At 44.9% G+C, this 19,777-nt stretch overlaps 1 protein-coding gene across 1 annotated transcript; it reads left to right on the top strand.

Moving 5' to 3' along the window:
* The first annotated feature begins 537 nt into the window (after positions 1-537).
* Positions 538-19,155, top strand: AHCY (adenosylhomocysteinase). Its single transcript, XM_066586098.1, has 10 exons — positions 538-641; positions 6,067-6,257; positions 6,464-6,539; positions 8,402-8,554; positions 9,709-9,821; positions 11,008-11,215; positions 11,336-11,423; positions 13,609-13,726; positions 15,990-16,184; positions 18,703-19,155. The coding sequence occupies exons 1-10, from the start codon at positions 614-616 to the stop codon at positions 18,832-18,834; spliced, it is 1,302 nt and encodes a 433-aa protein (XP_066442195.1). The 5' UTR covers positions 538-613; the 3' UTR covers positions 18,835-19,155.
* Positions 19,156-19,777: the final 622 nt, after the last annotated feature.

Genomic DNA, 19,777 nt, shown 5'->3' on the forward strand with positions numbered 1-19,777 from the left:
GCGTCCTGTAGCCAAATTCTTGCCGGTGTGCAAGACCATTTATAAAGTGGCCATTAGTGTAGCTTGGGGCGCCATCTGTATGGCACAGTGTCTGGTGCACGTTTTGTACGGCGTCACTTATTGCATGAAGCAATATTTTTAAAGGAGAAGAGCCTTTAAACTCTGCATTTTGAACCATTATTTATTACTGTTGCAATGTGTGGCATATCATGCCCCTGCCACCTCCACAGCACATCCCTCTGGGGGTCACTACACATACTGGCAGCACATGGCAGCTGTTACATCCACCCGCGGACAATCATTAATGGCAGCACAAACACTCTGCCCGGCGGGACCTTTGCCCATCGATACGTGACGTCACTGCGTCTCAAGGTCCATTCATCCCAGCCAATGACTGCAGAAGGGGCGGGGCCTGACGCAGAAAGACGTCTACCTCTGATAGGTCGCGGCGCTTGTCATTCATATAGGTCAGCCGACGGCATGACACAGGCCCCGCCCACTTTCTGCCTTATATGGTTTAGAGCGGGTTATTCTTAAAGGGCCCTCAGCCTCACGCCTCCTCTTCGCTGCTGCTGTCTGCCGGGCTCGTGGTGCGCTCTCCCTGCTCTGCATTATGTCTGATAAGCTGGCCTATAAAGTTGGTAAGCGGCGCAGCATGTGGTGCCCTATGTATGCCCAGGCATTGCTTCCGTAGCTGGCTGTCCGATCACTGTGTGCACAACGCGTCTACTTGCATTTTTTTATAAGGTTTTAGATTTAGGATTGTGGAACTACAGTTCCCAGCATGCTTTCAGCGTGTCTTGATTGTATGGCTTGCTGGGATTTGTAGTTCTTCAGCACTAAGTGAGTCAAAACTTGCAGATAAAGGTGTTTTGGCATTTTTCGTGTGGCTGTTATGTTTTGCTTATTGCATCAGATTGTGTCTTGGTGTATGTATCTATGGTCAGCGACTTCCAAAATCTACAACCCCTGAATATAATGACCGGTGTCAGTGCATGGCTGCAGCTTGGGTGCGTCCGCGCTGCTATGTGATCATCCATGGAACCTGCAACGCTTTTTTTTGGAAGGGGTGGGGGTCCTCCTTACATTTTTTTTTCTTTTTCCCGCGTACGTGAAAATGTCAGCGTTGACGGACGTTTTCGACCAGTGTTTTCCAATATTCGCTATAGTATTTCCATCACTCGGTCGGGGTAGAGTGCGCGGTGGCATTGTGCACTTTGTGACACTTTCCCTGGCCGTTGGCACCTCACTTTATAATGGGTGTAATCTGCGCAATCAGTAGTTCGTGCCAAGTTGGCGAAGTGTCTGTGATTTCAGTACTTCTCATATAAAGCTGTTTATTCCTATATTACAATGGGCCCTAAGATGACCTAAGTTTGGCGCGGCAGGAGCGCACGCTGTCAGTAAAATAACGGAACAATGCAGAGCCCTGCAGCCCTCATGTAGTCCTCACCCCGCTTCATGTGGGCAGCATGCTGCATCCTGCCCAGCTCAGCACCCACCAGCTCTCTGGGAGTTGTAGTTTTCTGCAGAGGCTGCCGGCTGCTCGTCTTAAGGCTGTGAGACTTCAGTTCCCAGCATGCTGCAGGAAACTGTCAGCTTCCATGAGCAGGCACATGTTGTAATGGGAGCTGTCAGCTGCCGCCGGTGCAGATCAGAGCGGCTGAGCAGACTGATCACCCTGAGTCTTATACAAGAGATTAGGGAGGGGGGGGGTTATGGAGGCCAGTATCCTGGATAGAGATCTAGTGCCGGATTAGGGCGCAGCAGTGTCTGAGCTGTCTAGTTTGTGTGCTGGTGATGGGCGACACTAAATGTGAGCCCTAATGTGATTAATCTGTGAGTACGGAGTGGCTGAGGCTCTTGGCCTGCGTACATCGCTTTGGTTTAGAGACATTCATAGCCCCCATGGCATTGTTCACACGGGGCGGAATGCCCGCAGCAGACATTCCGGATCATTTTAATAAAGCACTGTGGAATCTTGATTCCACAGCAGGTCTACTTAGGCTGCCTGTCCACGGCTGTGGCGAATCCCCCACCAGGGAGCTGGCAGACAACTCTCCGCGGTGAGCCTACCTGATAGATAGGCTCACCGTGGGAAATCGCAGCATGCTGCGATTTGACAGCTGCGCGGAGAATCACTGATTCTCCACTTCTGGACAGGGAGGCTGCGCTTTCCAAAGCAACGCTATGGAAAGTGTGCATTGCGTTCCACACGGCCGGATTATCACCACAGGGAACGCAATGCAATAACGCCGGTGGACAGGCAGCCTTGTGCTACGGATTTTAGCCCTTTGCAATACAAGGGTTGAATTCTGCAGCTGTGCCACAAGTGAGAATGTGGCCAAGTCTGCGTCATTTTGGGGCAGATCTGGCCACTCGGAATTCCTGATTGGCCTGCAGTAAGTGTGTTCACACAGGGCGACTTTGCTGTGGCGCCTCCATAGAGGACCTACTGCAGCAACTCCACATCAGAGGTTGCACCGTTGGGTGTCGAATTCATCCCCTCGTGTTAGAGGTGTGTTCCGCTCCGCAGGTTTTGAGCACATTTTCCCCTGCATCATGTGGACAAGAGTTTGACAATCGTCTGCTTTGGTGCTACAAGTACCACAGATGTTCCATGCACAGTCTGGATGGATAATTTTCCCTGTGTGAACGTGGCCTTAAACTTGCTGCAGAGCATGGAGGAAACTCTTCTGGTGTGAGTAGAAATTGGAGCTGCATTAGATACCTGTAAGGCTGGGTTCACACGGGGCAGGAATCTTATGGGACTGCATTTCTGCAGCTTGAAGTCCCGCAGGTTTTCAAGCAGCTTATTCTGCTGTGGCCCGCAGCCCCCCCCCCCCCCCCCCCCCCCATAGAGAGGAGAGATGGCCGCAGCGGAAACAGCAATGAAATTGACATGCAGCGGCTTTGAATTCTGCACAGCTGGTCAATTTCAGTGCAGCTTGGCTGCAGTGTGTGGATGAGATTTTTGCAAATCTCGTCCACTTTGCTGCTTTAGTCCGGGATAAAAATTGCAGAAAGCCCGGATGGAAAATCTGGGGTAACCCTGCCCGCTGTAACCCAGCTGAAGCAGCCTTAAGGTGTGCTCACATGCAGTGGAAAATCCACACCAAAATCTACGTCAAACTTAACTTCTTTTAAAAAAAAAAAAAAAAAAAAAAAATTTTTTTTAACCAATAGTGTTTGCTATGCAGGATAAAAATGGTGTTCAACTAATTGTAGTATTGATTTACGCTTTAATTTCCCTGTAGGGGACTTGAACCTGTAGATCTATGATCACTCTGATATATAGAGTACATTATCACTAATCATAGCAATCACACAGGCCATGGCAGTCCCAGACACCGGTGTCTGCTTGATATCAACCTGTTGGCAGTCTGTGATTATATAGCGGAGGGCTGATGTCACAGATGATGCTCCCTCTGTGAACCTTTACATACAGCAATCAGCATTGTAAGGCAAGGGTGGCAAACTCCTTTCCACCAAGGGCCACATCACCCTTAGGGCTCGTCCACGCGAGTGATAGATTTTGAGAGTGAGTGGAAACGAATGATTTTCAATGGTTTCATTCTCATTTGCGATGTCTTCACTCACTGCAAGTTGCTATTAAAAAAAAAAAAAATCTGCAATATCTCCCCTAGTTTTCAATGGGGCCCATGGCAGCAGGGCTAGAGGACTGATCCCTCCTGCCCCCTATCTCCAAATGTGGGGAGATATGTAAGCAATCCTCTGTATGCTATTCCCCCCTCTCTTCTCACAATGGGGGATTCCACAGCTCTTTTGCGATCTTCTCCCATTGATTACAATGAGGCTGGCACTGTTGCTGCTGGCCCCATTGAAAGCAATGGGCAATATCGCAATTTTTTTTGTAATGGCAACTTGCAGTGAGTGAAAACATCGCAAATGAGAATGAAACCATTTAAAATCATTGGTTTCAAACTCGTGCGTTTTCACCCTCATCGCTGGAACATGTTGTTGCCAGTGTGGAAGAGCCCTCATAGTTGCCTTTAAGTGCTGATTGTAATTGTATTGTAAGGGCTCGTTCACATGTGTATATTTGTGCAGCGTACACAGTGAATAAGACCCATTGATTTCAAGGGGTTCATTCACATGAGTTTCTTTTTTTCATGCGATGTGCAAAAGAATGAAAAAATACTCAGCATGACCTATTTTGGTGTGTATTACGCATCGTGATAGGCTAGTAGAGTGAATGGCCAGGCGAAAATATGCTGGAAACCTCCATATTTTCATGCCATTTCAATGAGCCTGCCTGCATCCTTTTTTTCTGCATTGCAAATACGTGCTATATGTGCGCACACGCAACATGCAAGAGTAGCTGGAAGATGCGGGCACAGTAGATTTTTGGTCGTGCAAATAGGCAGCATATTTTTACGACCGAAATACGCTTATACCTGTGTTAACAAGACCTAATTTTGGCCCCCTTTGGTGGCCTCAGTAGTGATGGTGACCCTCCTCTCCCATGGTAGCTTGTAACAGAAATCAATGCTAGCTATGCTTGTAATTGCAGACCAGGGTCCCATTGATCTCAATTAGAGCTGCAATTACAAGTGCCAGCAACTACACGGGGGTCGGAGGAGTGACTTCTTCTCTAAACTAGATGTATCCCAGCAGATGCTGCATGGATACCCCTTTATTAAGCAGCGGGACATAAAATGAAGCGGCAGGCTGAATTCATCCCGCAGGCCTTGCATTTGACATCTGGGATGTAAGGTGTTAACGGGGATCAGCGTTCGCACCGATCCCTGCTGTTGCAGTGGGAAGCCGGCTGTCAGTCACAGCTTCAGGGCCCGTGCCATCCCTAGGATGTAAATGTATGTCAATTTGTGGGAACTGCTTTCCAGCAAGGATGTACATTTGCATCCTGCAGCTGAAAGGGGTTGTCCACAACTTACCTGTTCTCAGGAGAACTTATCAATAGTTGATCGGTGAGGATTCCCCGTTTGGTATCCCCAGGCCCTCTGTCAGTGTGGACAGACCTGGAAGCAGACAGTGCTGTCAACATTCCAGTGGCCCAGATTAGTACTGCAGGCACAGCTCCCACTGTGTTTGTTTGTTTTTTGGTATTTTTTTTTCTTCAAACCTTTTTTTTTTTTAAACTTTTGCAAATATTTTTCATTACAATTCAACAAAAAAAAAAAATAATACAGAAATAAAATACATCTTGGAAAAATACAATGATATTCTTCCAAAAAACTTCACTTGCAGACATAACTTGCATTGTCCCTTTTGGAAAGCAAAATATTATAGTAAATTTCCTTATGGTTTACGCCTCACTTTCAATCCTCCCAACTCCCACTGAATTTAATGACAAGTGAGCCTGCAGTACCAAGTTGGGCCACTGCATAATGGACAGTGCTATCTGCATTCAGCTCTGTCCACACGGACAAGCGCCTGGGGATCAGTTGATTGGCGGGGATATGGAGTTGGGGACCCCAGCTGATCAACTATTAATGACATAACAAGGATAGATCAGCAATAGTTCTAGACCACCTCTTGAATATCTCATCCAGGGGGTTTATTGATAGTGGTTCCAACCTTGAGACTGTCATAATGCTTGGCTTTTTCCGAAACCGTGACCCATCTAAGTGCTGTGCAGGAAACGCAGCACCTGAGTGTAATGCACATGAGATGACTCACTTGCTCTGGCTTATTTCCCTGCCAACTTCAGTCTGCTTTCTGTGCCTCAGGCTGTTGACTTAATCTTGAGTCTGTCCTGGCTCATGTGGATGGCGCAAAAGACGAGCTGAGAAAACAGATGTTTAACCTGTTGTTGTTCTGATTTGTGTATGTATATCTTTCTCTATAAAATGTGAACCAAGGTGGGCACACCAGGTGGGCACAACACAAATGGGTGAAATACGTAAGTTGTCCAATAGGAGAAAGTTGGTTCGACTGTCTAATATTTTCTTCATAAGTTGGGTGATGACTGATATGGCTGCGGACTTCCCAAAGCGGTTGTTGCCCGGCTTTCAGTGGTATAGGAAAGCTGGGTGATTTACCATTATTTTGACTTCTAAAACTCTTTGCCTGTTCCTGCAGCTGACATCACCTTGGCGGAATGGGGTCGGAAGGCAATAGAAATTGCAGAGAATGAGATGCCAGGATTGATGAAGATGAGGGAGATGTATTCGGAGACCAAACCTCTGAAGGGAGCTCGGATCGCTGGATGCCTGCACATGACGCTCCAGACGGCCGTTCTAATAGAGACCCTGACAGCGCTGGGGGCTGAGGTATGTCATGCCGTCACTTTCTCCAGCATAGTGAATGACCGCTGCACGCATGGAGTGCTTGACAGTGTTTCCCAAACTTTTTTTTTTTTTTTTTTGTCCTGGCACCCCTGCAAAAAAAAGCGCTCGCTACCCTAGGAACTTGTCACAATGCACCAGGATACCAGTTGGGATTTGCTGTGCTAAGCATGTTGGCTTTGTATTTGCAGGTGCAGTGGTCCAGCTGTAACATCTTCTCAACACAAGACCATGCTGCTGCGGCCATTGCCAAGACTGGTGTGCCAGGTAAGGAGACTGGTGATTTAAGGGTACTTATAGACCACTATGAGATCTTGAAACTGGTTTCCTAGGACTCTGATATGGATGACCTATCTCTTAGAATACACCATTAGTATGAGATCGATTGGGAAGATGAGGTTGGGGCTGACTCTTGGCGCCTTTGCTGTTTACAGTGGCCATGGAGCTTAGTGAGTGCAGCAGCTTTTCTCAACCGTCTCCTCCATCAGTCACTTGGCCTTTATGCAGCTCAGCTATATCATATATGATGGTGTGCATATTATACAATGAAGAGGTTTTATCGCTTGTCTGAGCACTGCAGCCCCTTCAAATGGCTAATCAGCAGGGGTTGCCAGGAGTCAAACCAGTCCCATATTGTTGACCATAAAGAGAAGTCAGTGAGTCCTGGAAAAGTAATCTGTTATGGCTCCATGCATGGGCAAAGGGACCTTTGTACCCAGATCTGTAAAATCAGCAGAGCTTTTCCCTAAGTCCAAATTGGAAAAGGTGTTCCTGATCTTGCAGGATCTTGTTCTCTGTGCACTGGACCATAATATGTTTGTGTGTATGAGGTCTTTCAGGACTTGAGTATTGATGACCTATCCTTGGTTCATCAGTAACAGAACAGTGGCGGTGCTGGGGGTAGACCCCCTACTATCAGCGGTTTGCAGTGCTTGGTTGAGCATTACAGCCTGTACTTTGGACCTCTGATGTAGCGTTCATTAGTAGCATGGGCTTTCTGCAGATCCGTCCCATTCAAGTGACTAGGATTGAGTTGCAATAGTAGGCACAGCCACTATACCATGTACAGCACTATGCCTGGTACACAATACAAGTCTGCAGAACTCATCTGAGTTCCACAGCCCCTTTAAGGACCAGACTGTCTTGTACTGTAACTCCTTAGTGACTAAGTTTTTTGTTTTCTTCCTATTTTTGTTTTTTTTCCTTACCCTTCCGCCCTCTTAAAAAAAAATTAATTTGTAACTCCTTTTATTTATCTATCGCTCTAACTGTATGAGGGCTTGTTTTTTTTTGCGGGACGAGTTGTAATTTTCAATGGTACTACATAAGGTACTGAAAAACTCTTTAAAACTTTCTAAGTGGAGAGAAATGGAATAACTACATTCCGCCATCTTTCAGTGCGTCTTGTTTCTACGGCGCACAAACCAACAAAAAATGATATGATAAATTTATTCTATAGGTCAGTAAAATTACTACAATGCCAAACTTTTTTTTAACTGTACTACTTTTTAAAAAATTTTTCTAATATCTTTTAAAATTATTTTCTGTCATCTTCTGCGCACAATAACTTCTTCTTCCGTCAACCTAGTTGTCAGGGCTCATTTTTTTGCGGGACGTCCTGTAGTTTCTGTTGGTACCATGTTTGAATACATACGACTTTTTGATCGCTTTTTTTTTTTTTTTTTCTTTACATTTTTTTTTCTTTGAGACAGGATGACCAAAAAAGCGCACTTCCGGTGTTTAATTTTTTTGGACGACCTTCACCATGCAGGGTAAAAAATTTCATTACTTTAATAAAATCGGACTTTTAAGGACGCTGCAATTCCAAATATGTATTTTTGTTTTGTTAGATTCTTTTATTGTAAATACAGCAAAAGGCTTTTGGGTATTTTTTGAACATTTTTTTTATTTTTTTATATCTTAGCCCTTCTAGGGGACCACAACATGCAACGCTTTGATCGCTCCTGCACTATGATGTAATGTCATAGCATTATATTATACTGCAATCAGGCAGGCAGTCTATCAAGCCGCCTCTAGCTGCCTTGACACCCGAATGGTTCCCTGCAATATTAAGGTTCCAGAAAACTCCTTTTACCACATTTATTACAATGTTCTCAACCTTGTTACAGTCTATGCCTGGAAGGGAGAGACTGATGAAGAGTACATCTGGTGTATTGAGCAGACCCTCTTCTTCCGTGATGGCAAACCCCTCAACATGATCCTTGATGATGGTGGCGATCTTACAAATCTTGTTCACACCAAACACCCGGAATTGCTCAAAGGTGAGAACCAAGAAAGCTTTCTGTATGGCATTTCCCAAACTTTGATTTGCCCATGTGGTTATCCTTGTGATCACAAGGTGGCAGTATTGAGGAGGTTCTGCTACAGAGTGGGTTTCAACTGCTTGCAGAAATTGTAAGAACCAACCTGTTTGTGCTTTTGGCTACTAAAGCTATTTTATGTTGTGTTGTAGAGATCATGCAAAAAAAAAAAAAAGTTTTTAAAGTTCTTTTTATCCGATCAGCTGTGTCCCTCAGACTATCCTACATTCAGCTGTACCCTAGTTATCCACTGTCTAGGTATAACAGTCAGGAATAGAGAGCCTTCCTACTATTGCGCAATCACATGTTCCATGATATGCTGTAAATACGGAAAAAATGTATTCCAAGACTTCTTGAAGACAACACATGTTCTGGACAGTTAAGGGGTTAACTAGAAGCGAGTCCATCCATTGAAAATGCATAAACTATCTGGCTTAATCTGTTGGAAGGGGAATGAAGTCGAAATGATCAAATGATAATGACACCTGTAGGGGTAATTTTGACTGATTTTCAAGTCGCATTAGTGAAAACTTGCTTCCTGCTCTGTAAAAGGACTGTGGCATTGAGTGCAAGCACTGTAGTGATAAGTTTCAGCCACTAGAGGGTGATAGTATAGAAGAAGGGTTAATGGAGAAATGTTCTCTATTGTGGAGCAGCCTCATCATGCTCCACCTGAGAGTCCTTGATAAAAGGGGTAGCTGCTTCTGAGCTCCTGCCACCAGCCTGTGCCTGAGGAGTCAAGTGGCACACAACCAGCCATGTGATGCCTAGAAGGGCATGTTAAATGACTGATGGCATATAATATTTGGTTTGCTGATGTGAAGTTTGAGGTATTGGACTAATTGGTAGTAAGGTCAAGCTTTACTGTATAGTGAGAGGACAGATGGCCAGGATTTTTTTGTTTGCTGTTCCTGAGCACTGAATGTCAAATACTGTATGAAGGTTTTCCTGTGAATCTGAAATAAAAATGACACTCCAGGTATGAGGAAAGTTTATTGTGGACTGTGTGACACCACCCATCGTGCATGAGAAGAAAGTTGTCCCAAGAGCGTGACCAGCATGTCACAGAAAATATTGATGAGAGCGATGTTTAACTTTTTTTTTCTCATTTTTAGGCATTAAAGGAATTTCTGAAGAGACCACAACTGGGGTGCACAACCTGTACAAAATGAAGAGTGAGGGGACCCTGAAGGTTCCTGCCATTAATGTCAATGACTCTGTAACAAAGGCAAGTACTGGTTAATGCATAACCCTTAACATGTAGTTCATACTGTTCTGATCAGTGCTGTCACAGCTTTTGGGTGCAGGTAACCTTGTGAGAAATCTAGTGGTGCAGACTATTGCATATCAGCACCAGATGTTGCATTCAATATGCTACCTAATCTGCAGACAGCAGGTTATAAAAGAGATGGGGAGACTATCTAGAAAATTTCCCGCAAACTATGTCTTATTTATTTACTGAAATTCCTGCTCATTCTAGTCTTAGGAGTCCAGTGGGTGGTCCTATGTAACAGTCTTTCATGAAGTATCGCTGCCCACTGGAGGCCGTTGGTGGCTGATGGCCAAGCGGGGCCGCCCACTGGAGGCCGTTGGTGGCTGATGGCCAAGCGGGGCCGCCCACTGGAGGCCGTTGGTGGCTGATGGCCAAGCGGGGCCGCCCACTGGAGGCCGTTGGTGGCTGATGGCCAAGCGGGGCCGCCCACTGGAGGCCGTTGGTGGCTGATGGCCAAGCGGGGCCGCCCACTGGAGGCCGTTGGTGGCTGATGGCCAAGCGGGGCCGCCCACTGGAGGCCGTTGGTGGCTGATGGCCAAGCGGGGCCGCCCACTGGAGGCCGTTGGTGGCTGATGGCCAAGCGGGGCCGCCCACTGGAGGCCGTTGGTGGCTGATGGCCAAGCGGGGCCGCCCACTGGAGGCCGTTGGTGGCTGATGGCCAAGCGGGGCCGCCCACTGGAGGCCGTTGGTGGCTGATGGCCAAGCGGGGCCGCCCACTGGAGGCCGTTGGTGGCTGATGGCCAAGCGGGGCCGCCCACTGGAGGCCGTTGGTGGCTGATGGCCAAGCGGGGCCGCCCACTGGAGGCCGTTGGTGGCTGATGGCCAAGCGGGGCCGCCCACTGGAGGCCGTTGGTGGCTGATGGCCAAGCGGGGCCGCCCACTGGAGGCCGTTGGTGGCTGATGGCCAAGCGGGGCCGCCCACTGGACTCCGTTGGTGGCTGATGGCCAAGCGGGGCCGCCCACTGGACTCCTAAGCCTACAGTGATCTGCAGATTCAGTATAGTTTGTATATTCACCTAAGTCCCTGCTCGGACACTGTTCAGTGTGACAGGTTCCCTTTTAAGGAGATAGAATAACGTTTACACGTGTTGGTTGATGTGACGTGTAATATATAACGTATTTTTTATTTTCCTCTTTGCAGAGTAAATTTGATAACTTGTATGGCTGTAGAGAGTCACTGATTGATGGCATTAAGCGAGCAACTGATGTAATGATCGCAGGGAAGGTTGCGGTTGTCGCTGGGTATGGAGATGTTGGGAAAGGTTGTGCCCAGGCATTGAGAGCCTTTGGTGCTAGAGTCATCATTACAGAGATTGACCCCATCAATGCTCTGCAGGCGGCCATGGAAGGTAAGTGCCCTGCACAGTACACCTGTACACATTTCACTTACCTACTGACGAGTGGTTATAATCTCTCACAAAGAGGAGGTTGACAGCCAGCAGCTATAAATGACTGATTTGTCTCTTCAGGATATGAGGTTACCACAATGGATGAAGCCTGTAAAGAGGGGAACATATTTGTCACCACGACAGGATGCACAGATATTGTGGAGGGAAAGTAAGAATCTTAATTAATTTCTCGATGCCTGCGCTGCCAAACAGATGATTGATATTAATTTATTTTTTTTATATGCATTTAAGTCTCATTCTATAGTTTTGAGCTAACTTGGTGAAATTATTTAACACCTATTCGCATAGTAGGTGATTAGATGCACTCGGAACCCCAATGATACAAGGACCTCAAGGATCCTAAGAATGGTGCACTCGGAGCCCCCCCACTCTTGGTGAATGGAGGAGTGGTGCACATGCGTGATCACTGCTCTATTCCTTGTCTAAAGAGAACCAATAGATGCACTTTGTTATATCTCCATCAGATAACAGTAAATGTAGCAATGGTTACATATATGCACAGCAGTTCTAGTCCCTACCAGTGACTTGTGCCGCATTGTTCAGAGATCACACCTCCTCAGCAGTCATATTGATCATCTATCTTCTGGATGGCCAATAATTGATTTTGGTAGAATACCTTTTTAATGCTGGTGATATTCCTGTTAGTCATTCACGACCCTAAAGGCGAGCACCCTCCATGTTTTTCGGTTCTGCCCTGCTTCTTTTAGTTGTGTGATAACTATGCCAGTATCGGCTCTGACAGTATCAGCCATCATGCTCTGTGGCGGCCGGGTCTTTTTCCACTGATCTGTCCAAGCATTATAGATTTTTCTAGCCTCTCTGCTCGCATAACATGGTCAAAATACGTGAGTCTGAGCCCCGTCATCTTGGCCTCCATGACTCAGCCTGTCCATCTTCCCCTCCAGTGATATATCGGGTCTTGTACAACTCAGGATTTCTCTGTCTGTGACTCTCACCATCCAGGGTATATGCAGCAGCTTTCGCCAGCACCTCGGCTCAAACGCATCAATCCTTCTTCTATCAGCATTTTTCGCAGTCCAGCTTTTACATCCATACGTGGCTATGGGGAATACCATGGTTTGCACTATCCTGCGTTTCGCTGCTATACCGATATCCCAGCTTTTCCAGATTTTGTCCATGTTCAGCTTCGCCCCAATGCTATCCTATGTTTTATCTCTGGCATATATTCTCCAGCCTGGTCAATTTTCGAATCAAGGAAGATGAAGTCTCGCATGCGTTCTATTAACCCCTTTAACAATACAGGCATGCAGTTACATCCTGTAGGCTCGAGGTTTGTATGGAAGAAGATTGCAGGTTGATCCCGCTCCATGCAATGCGGGTACTGTCTAGTCCTTACAGCCGGCACCCTCCCGCAACAACTCCACTAAGTCACGCTGCTTATCTGAGCTGTAAAGCCTTTAAATGCTGCTGTCAATTCTGACAGGGGTAATTGCCCCGATCTATGTTAGGGGGTCCCGCACTGCCCCCTGCGATTAGATCGTGGGTTGCCATGGCAGCCAGGGGCGTTCTAAATAACCTCAAGGCTGCTATTGCAGATTGCCTAGCAAGCCATGCTTGGGGCATGGCTTGATTGTCTGTCAGATCGCGGTATAATGTAATGCTATGGCATTACATCCTACTGCAGGAGCGTTTTTTAAAGCATTGCGTGTTCTTAAAAAATATAAAATTAGTTGAAAAATGTTGTTTTTTTTTTTAGAAAAACAACCTTTTTGACATCTTTCTAATAAAGATCTAAATAATGAAACAAAACATACTTGGTATTGCTGCATCCGCAAAAGTCAGATATTCATCAAAATAGCAAATTATTTACCCCACACCGTGAACATCGTTAGAAAAAAAGCCAGAATAATTTTTTTTTTTGCTCACGGTAAAAATGTAATGGAACAAAAAGCTGTATGTACTCCAAAATGGTATGCTTAGAAACTATAGGAGGTCCCACAAAAAACTGGCTCCTGCACAACTATGTAGACAGAAAAATAGTTAGGGCTGAAAATTAAATATAAAAAACTTTAAAAAATTGGCATCGTAATCGTACAGCCCATAGCATAAAGCGATGTCCTTTTTGTTCCATGGTGTATGCCGTATGTGTGGTGTTTTTTCTTTTTTCCTGCTTCTCATTAAGTTCTACAGAATAGCTTTGCGCTCCTGACCTTCTCCCCCTGGCCAGTAGTACTTCCTTGTTCCCGGATCAGTTTGATCATTTTGGTGACCCTGCTTGGCACTACTGAATTTCAGAAACTCTCACTAAAGTGTAGCTCCTAATGGATCGGGTCCGTAGACTAACCCAACTCTTCTGTTCTTCACTCACTCAGACACTTTCAGGAGATGAAGGATGACTCCATTGTCTGCAATATTGGCCACTTTGATGTTGAACTTGATGTGAAGTGGTTAAATGACAATGCTGTTAAGAAAGTGAACATCAAGCCGCAGGTAAGCCCGGGTTATATCTGTGCCATGACTTTTTATTTATTTTTAAAGGAGAACTTAAATCTGAAATCCAAGCTGGTCTGTTACGTTAAGCCCCTATTATAGAACCATATGTTACCCTAAAACCTGTCTGACGGTAAGCCTTGTAATTTATGTGTGGAGGGATTGTCCCCTTCACTGTTTAGAGGGGAACTTTCAAATGTATATTCTTTGTAGTGGCTTCAGCATCTGTTTTTATAAAGTCTGAAATGAGTGCGCAGAACCTGCTGTGCTGCCTTTTTAGGCTTCCTTCAGTCTTTTTATTCTTGTCTTTAGCATGGCATCTGGTCGTTCTCCTCCCCCTCCCATTCCTATAGATGCCTACAGTAAAACGCCATAACCAATGGCCGGGACGTTTGTGGAAAAGATTGTCACCAGCTTTACAGGGATTTTACATGGATATGAGGGGGTGGGGGGGGGGTGGGGGGCTGGCAATATTAAGAGAGGGGATGACTAACTGGTCAGTGTAGGTCTGACTGCTGCATCTCCCATTTTGTGGGTAGGGAATAACTTGATCTCACCAGAATACCACTTTTAACCTGTTTAGGACCAGGCACTGTAAATTTATGGTGCCTGGGCTTAAAGCTTAGCCGTATGTAAAATTGTGGCGGTGCTTTAAGACTCGTGCCTCTGCAATCAATCAGACAGGAACGGGTTATCAGTTGTTAGTGATAGCTGATAACCCGGAGGAGAAGGGAGGAGGGGTATTTAACCCTTCCTGCCTTCTGCTTCCCCGAGTACACAGTGCTTAATGAGCACTGTGTACTAGAAAGTGAAAGTAAACTGCAACTTTCACTCCAGGAGGCATATTAGCCTTTTATCCTCAAGCTCAGTAGTATGGAGCAATTCCAGCAGCCTCACTGGTTCTGATTTACAATTCCAGCAACCTGATTGGTTGTTTGGGTTGTGTGATTCAACATGATTGGTTGTTAGGCCGGAGCTTGAGAGTAAAAGGCTAATGTGCCTCCAGCACATGGGGGTCACGTGACCGCCAGGGTTCCCTGCTACAGCAGAGCTAGAGGGTCAAACTAGACCCTGGCCAGCTCTGCCAGTGACTAATGTCACTACAGGGCTTGTTTTTTCCTGTAACTGGGGCTCCTATGGATGCCCCAGCTACAGTGGGAAAGTGTTAAATAAAAAAATTAAAATTTGAATATTCCCTAGAGGTCTTGTATGACGTCATGTGGAACATAGATAGCAAAAAACATAATTACATACATCAGTAAAACAAAATTACAGAATAAAACAATTCATACATAAGAAAGAAAATAACACAAAACTGACACCAACCTAAAACGTCGCTAAAAGCGTCCTGTAATCCAAAACCACACATACTATATATCACAACGTCTGAAACAAAATGAGGAACCCGTTCTTCTACTTTATTTTAGTGTAAATATACTAATTTAAAAAAAAATTAATTTTTTTTAATTTTTTTTTTTAACCCCCAATAAAACGAAAAACAGTAAAAAAAAGATATAAAAAAATAGCCCTATATGTCATCCCTAAAAAGTGTCTGGTCCTTAAGGTACAAACAGCCTGGTCCTTGGTGCTAGTAAGTTGTAGGACCAGTGAGCTGTGGGTGAAGCTACAGCTGGTATGCTGGCTGGTGTACAAGAGCTATGCATGCTGGGAATTGTAACCAACAGTCAGCTAGATTTAGGCATCTTCAGAATTTCCATTTCGTGGCCCAAAAAAACCTTTTTATTAAGCTTCTCGGAATTAACTCAAAATCCCAGTGCCATGACAATTTGTCAAAAGTAGGTGATTGTCTTGGTCTTTTCATATACATTTTTTATTTTGCCTCCATAGAAATGACTCCAGGTTAGACGAAGTATGTCTTGTTCAAGCATTTATTTACTTTAATGTGTTTCTAAAGTATTTATATTAATTTTTTATCTTTTTTGATTTTGGTTACATGGGAGAAATATATTCTAATATACATAATCTGGCTCCATTATCCAAGTACACCACCTTTTTTACATTTTTTTTTTTTTTTTTCCCCTCTACCTGCTTTCACCACTAGGGGGCTGATGCATATGTCAATAGCAGCTGTATACAGACCCCTAGTGGGAGCAACATGTATGACATTGTATTAGCATTCTCCACTCCAGCATATTAAAATGACCAAAAAAATCCCTTAAAAGAAAACCATTTATATATTATCAATTGGATTCAAAAAATGCATCCTCTGCACATAAAACTAACACTTTCTATAATTTAACAGGTGGATCGATACATCTTGAAAAATGGCCGGCACATTATTCTTCTTGCTGAGGGCCGCCTGGTGAATCTAGGATGTGCCATGGGTCACCCAAGCTTTGTCATGAGTAACTCTTTCACCAATCAGGTCTTGGCTCAGATAGAACTGTGGACCAACACTGACAAGTATCCTGTAGGAGTCTATTTCCTGCCCAAGAAGGTAAGATCTGTAGATGATTGGCACGAAGGTGCAATACCAGACAAGCCTATGGACAAGAGCCTGGGGGTGAAAATCAACCGCCCCCCCCCCAAATTGTGTTTGAACTTATTTACTATATCAAGACATGCCAAAAGCACATCCTGATTGGCAATGATTCGTGGCATCGCTGGGGGCCTTGGTCTGTACTGACAACCAAACGACACCCCCAATCATGTAGCTCAGGGGAATGTTTGAATGCCTATCTGAATACTAAACGCTAAGCGCCGCTCTTATTTCTGACAGTAGCATTTAACAGCCACTACTGGCGTGAACGCTGATCACATGTCAGTAATCAAAGATGGCTGACTCTTGTGTATGTAGTGGGTCGGCTCACAATCCTGCATCGTAGACACCTGATGTGTGCCGTGCATGTACAGCGCACATTGGGAAAGCGTTAGAACAGGAGACGAGCACTGAAAAACCCCACGTATCGCACCCGTAAGGAACGTTCTGATCTTCATGGTAACAAATGCTATGTCTGGGAATAATGGCTAGATTCGGGTCTCTGTATACCTAGATTTAACCCTTCGCGATCCAATTTTGGATTCAGGGTTTCCTAGGGGGTTCTCTCTTTCTGCCATTATACAATGGTGCCACCTGCTGGCTAGAGCCAGTACTATGGTATTCAACATGCTGGAGAGGCCCCCGACAACAGAGCGCCCAGGAATATACAGTAAGAATACCCTGCTGGACGTTTTCCGACATCGGAAGCTGTACAGCTTTCAATCAGAATGTCTTTAGACATCAGACAGTGGATTGGAAAGGGTTAAGGTCGTTATGCTAAATATACTCCGCTTGGCAACATCTCCTCCAGCATCTTAAATAAATCAGAACATTTTTTTTTAGGGAAGTTTTTATATTTTTGAATATAAACGCTTCCATTCCAAGCCAAAAGAATATTACAAACTAACCCTTCCCAACTCTACCTGACCCTCCCTTTGTAAAGCAACATTTCTGCAGTGCCTCAAAGCAAGCAGCACGTGGTGTGAACTATCCATTGTATATATCAGACCATCTTTCCTCAAGCTGAGGCTTCCTTCACACTGGCGACAAAATTATGAGATTTGGGCATTGCAGGATGCACATATTTGAACCCCATTCTTTTGAATGGGGTCATACACATAAGCGGGCTCCCCCTGTTGTTTTTTTTTTTTTTTTTTTTCTCTTCACATTGTGATGTAGGAAACAAATCGTGACAGTCCTATCTTTGAGAATGCTCTCATCGCCCATTGTCTTCTATAGGCCAGCGGCAGCGTTGCACGTGATGTGTGGTTTCCCTGTTGAAAACAATGGGAGAAACCCTGCAATCCCTCGCTGCGGTGGATTATCACTGCTTCCCCTGTAGTGATACAAGGTAGTTCACATCCGCGGGGACATCGCGTGTTGGTGAGGGCGATATTGCGCCGTTATTCGCCGCCTGATATCGCACTCGCCTGTGTGACGTTGGTCTTAGTCAAACAGCCTCTTTTGATATATCCCCCCTTCCAAGGATATGACATTTTGTTGCAAAAAAATCACGTACTGTCGGGGTGCAGGCTGCATCCAATGGGCAGTAATTAGCTTTCGCGCCTGATGCTATGCTCTCCGAATTCACAAAAGGGTGTGCCCATCAACAATGATGGGAACATGGATATCATACCTTGTTTCTTCTGTTAATGGCTTGAGAAAGACCTTGATTAGGTCGAAACGTTGCCTATTTTTAACTACGAAACAATAAAAATGTTCCTTTTAACTAAAGAGGTTTTTTTTCCTGCATCATCTTATGCTGCCACTTTCTTTGCTACCTTTTAGTGTAATTTTGAAGGGGCATAGGTCCATAGCCCCGAAGCTGGCTTGGTATTTTTTGACCACTGGAGGTCTTTCAATTTGGCCTTCCTCCCCCTAAAGAAGTCCTTTCTGTGGGGGTTGTGTGAGTGCTTTGGCTTTTTTTTTTTTTTTTTTCCCTGGTTGACCTCATTAGTTTAGGGTGACTTTGACTGCGGCAGCAAAACTTGCCATGTAGCATTATGACCTTGCATGGTCATTGAACTCTGTGGAGTTGGTGATTTTGCAGATTACCACAATAGTGCAGTAAAAAAAAAATCAATTATGGATTTTTCTGCACACTGTTGTGGCAATGTGCAACTCCACTGAGTGCAAGGTCACAGTGCTACATGCTGAGCTTTGGTTGTGCGACGCCTTTTGTGACTACAGTTGGCTTGTAGCTGTAGCCTTAGAGTATATTCATATGTGGCAGACTCGTTGCAGAAATTTTGTTTTTACAGTAAATCTGCTGTAGCATGGCCATTTAAACAAATTGCCAACCATGTCGTATATGGCAGATATGCAGTGGGAGCCACTTGTGTGCAGCAGCTATCTTCTGTTCTAGCTCATAGAAGATGGTTTCAAGTAGGGTACTTCCCTCTCTAATGTCCATGTGCCATAAGAGTCTGTTTAGAGTATTACCATTGCCTAATCCCCCATCAATTTTTCTTTGCAGCTTGATGAAGCCGTGGCTGCTGCTCATCTAGACAAGCTTGGCGTAAAACTGACAAAACTTACAGAAAAGCAAGCCAAGTACCTTGGTCTGAATAAGGAAGGACCCTTCAAGCCTGACCACTACAGATACTGAAGACTTAGAGCGATCCAAAGAGCACCCGACAACCAAGAACATCCAGCACCTGACCCTCTTGTATCTGTATAACTGCTGACATCTTGGCCAGTGCTAAACTGGCTTTCTAAAACCTTGGAGTGGTCTTGTAGTCTTCTCCTCCTTGATATACAAGGAAAACTGTACCTCAATGTGCCTGTGTGAGCTCGAGTATCCACAAAACATGCCGGCGTTTACTGCTTTGTGCAAGAGCCAAAGTCTACGGTTTATCCTACTGTTTAGTTTCCTGTTCTGGATTTTTCTGTGAAGCCCACAAAATGTATAAAAGCTACTTTGTTACAACGTCTTGTGTGTTACTGTCAGATCATTAAACTAAAGCTATGGCCCCAATGGAACACATCCGGTTTAGTAATTACTAGTCGCATCAATAAGTTGCTCTAGGCAAGATTGAATCACTATAGATTAATATATCCTACAGGGCTCATATGTAATCCACTAATCCTAAATATCAGTAACCTGTTGACTAGAAAATATATACAGTTGCATACATCTGAAAGGTTGGGATATATAGAATACACTTATCCAACCCCAAAAGCAAAAGGGGTCACTGCTACAGTCAGTAAGACCCCATAGAAACATGTAGTATGTACTATACGAGATATGACCTAAAACCTCGAACTAAGCCTCCCTAACATGTTTCACTAGCCTCAGTTCCCTGATGACACCAATTCTCTGGCGAAACATATTTTCTGTTCTGTGGGTTACTTATGTAGAATTATTGAGAGAAAAAAGTAGATAAAACCAATCTTTATTGGTAAAGTTTAAAAATGGAGCACACAAGCCCTGTGTCTGTTTGCACATACAATGAAAAAAGCACTTTACATCTCTATCGCCCCAGGAGAACCTGGGGGAAGGTGGAAAGGGTCCTGTTCAGTATATTTGAGACCCTCGTGTGGTGCAGAGT

Source organism: Eleutherodactylus coqui, chromosome 13 (genome assembly GCF_035609145.1).
Source record: "Eleutherodactylus coqui strain aEleCoq1 chromosome 13, aEleCoq1.hap1, whole genome shotgun sequence".
Lineage (NCBI taxonomy): Eukaryota > Metazoa > Chordata > Amphibia > Anura > Eleutherodactylidae > Eleutherodactylus > Eleutherodactylus coqui.

Excerpts from the sequence above, each read along its gene's own strand:
- AHCY (XM_066586098.1), top strand. The coding sequence starts at position 614 with ATGTCTGATAAGCTGGCCTATAAAGTTG. Across the intron at positions 9,822-11,007 it reads TCAATGACTCTGTAACAAAG|AGTAAATTTGATAACTTGTA; the intron begins GCAAGTACTGGT and ends TCCTCTTTGCAG. Across the intron at positions 11,424-13,608 it reads ACAGATATTGTGGAGGGAAA|ACACTTTCAGGAGATGAAGG; the intron begins GTAAGAATCTTA and ends TCACTCACTCAG.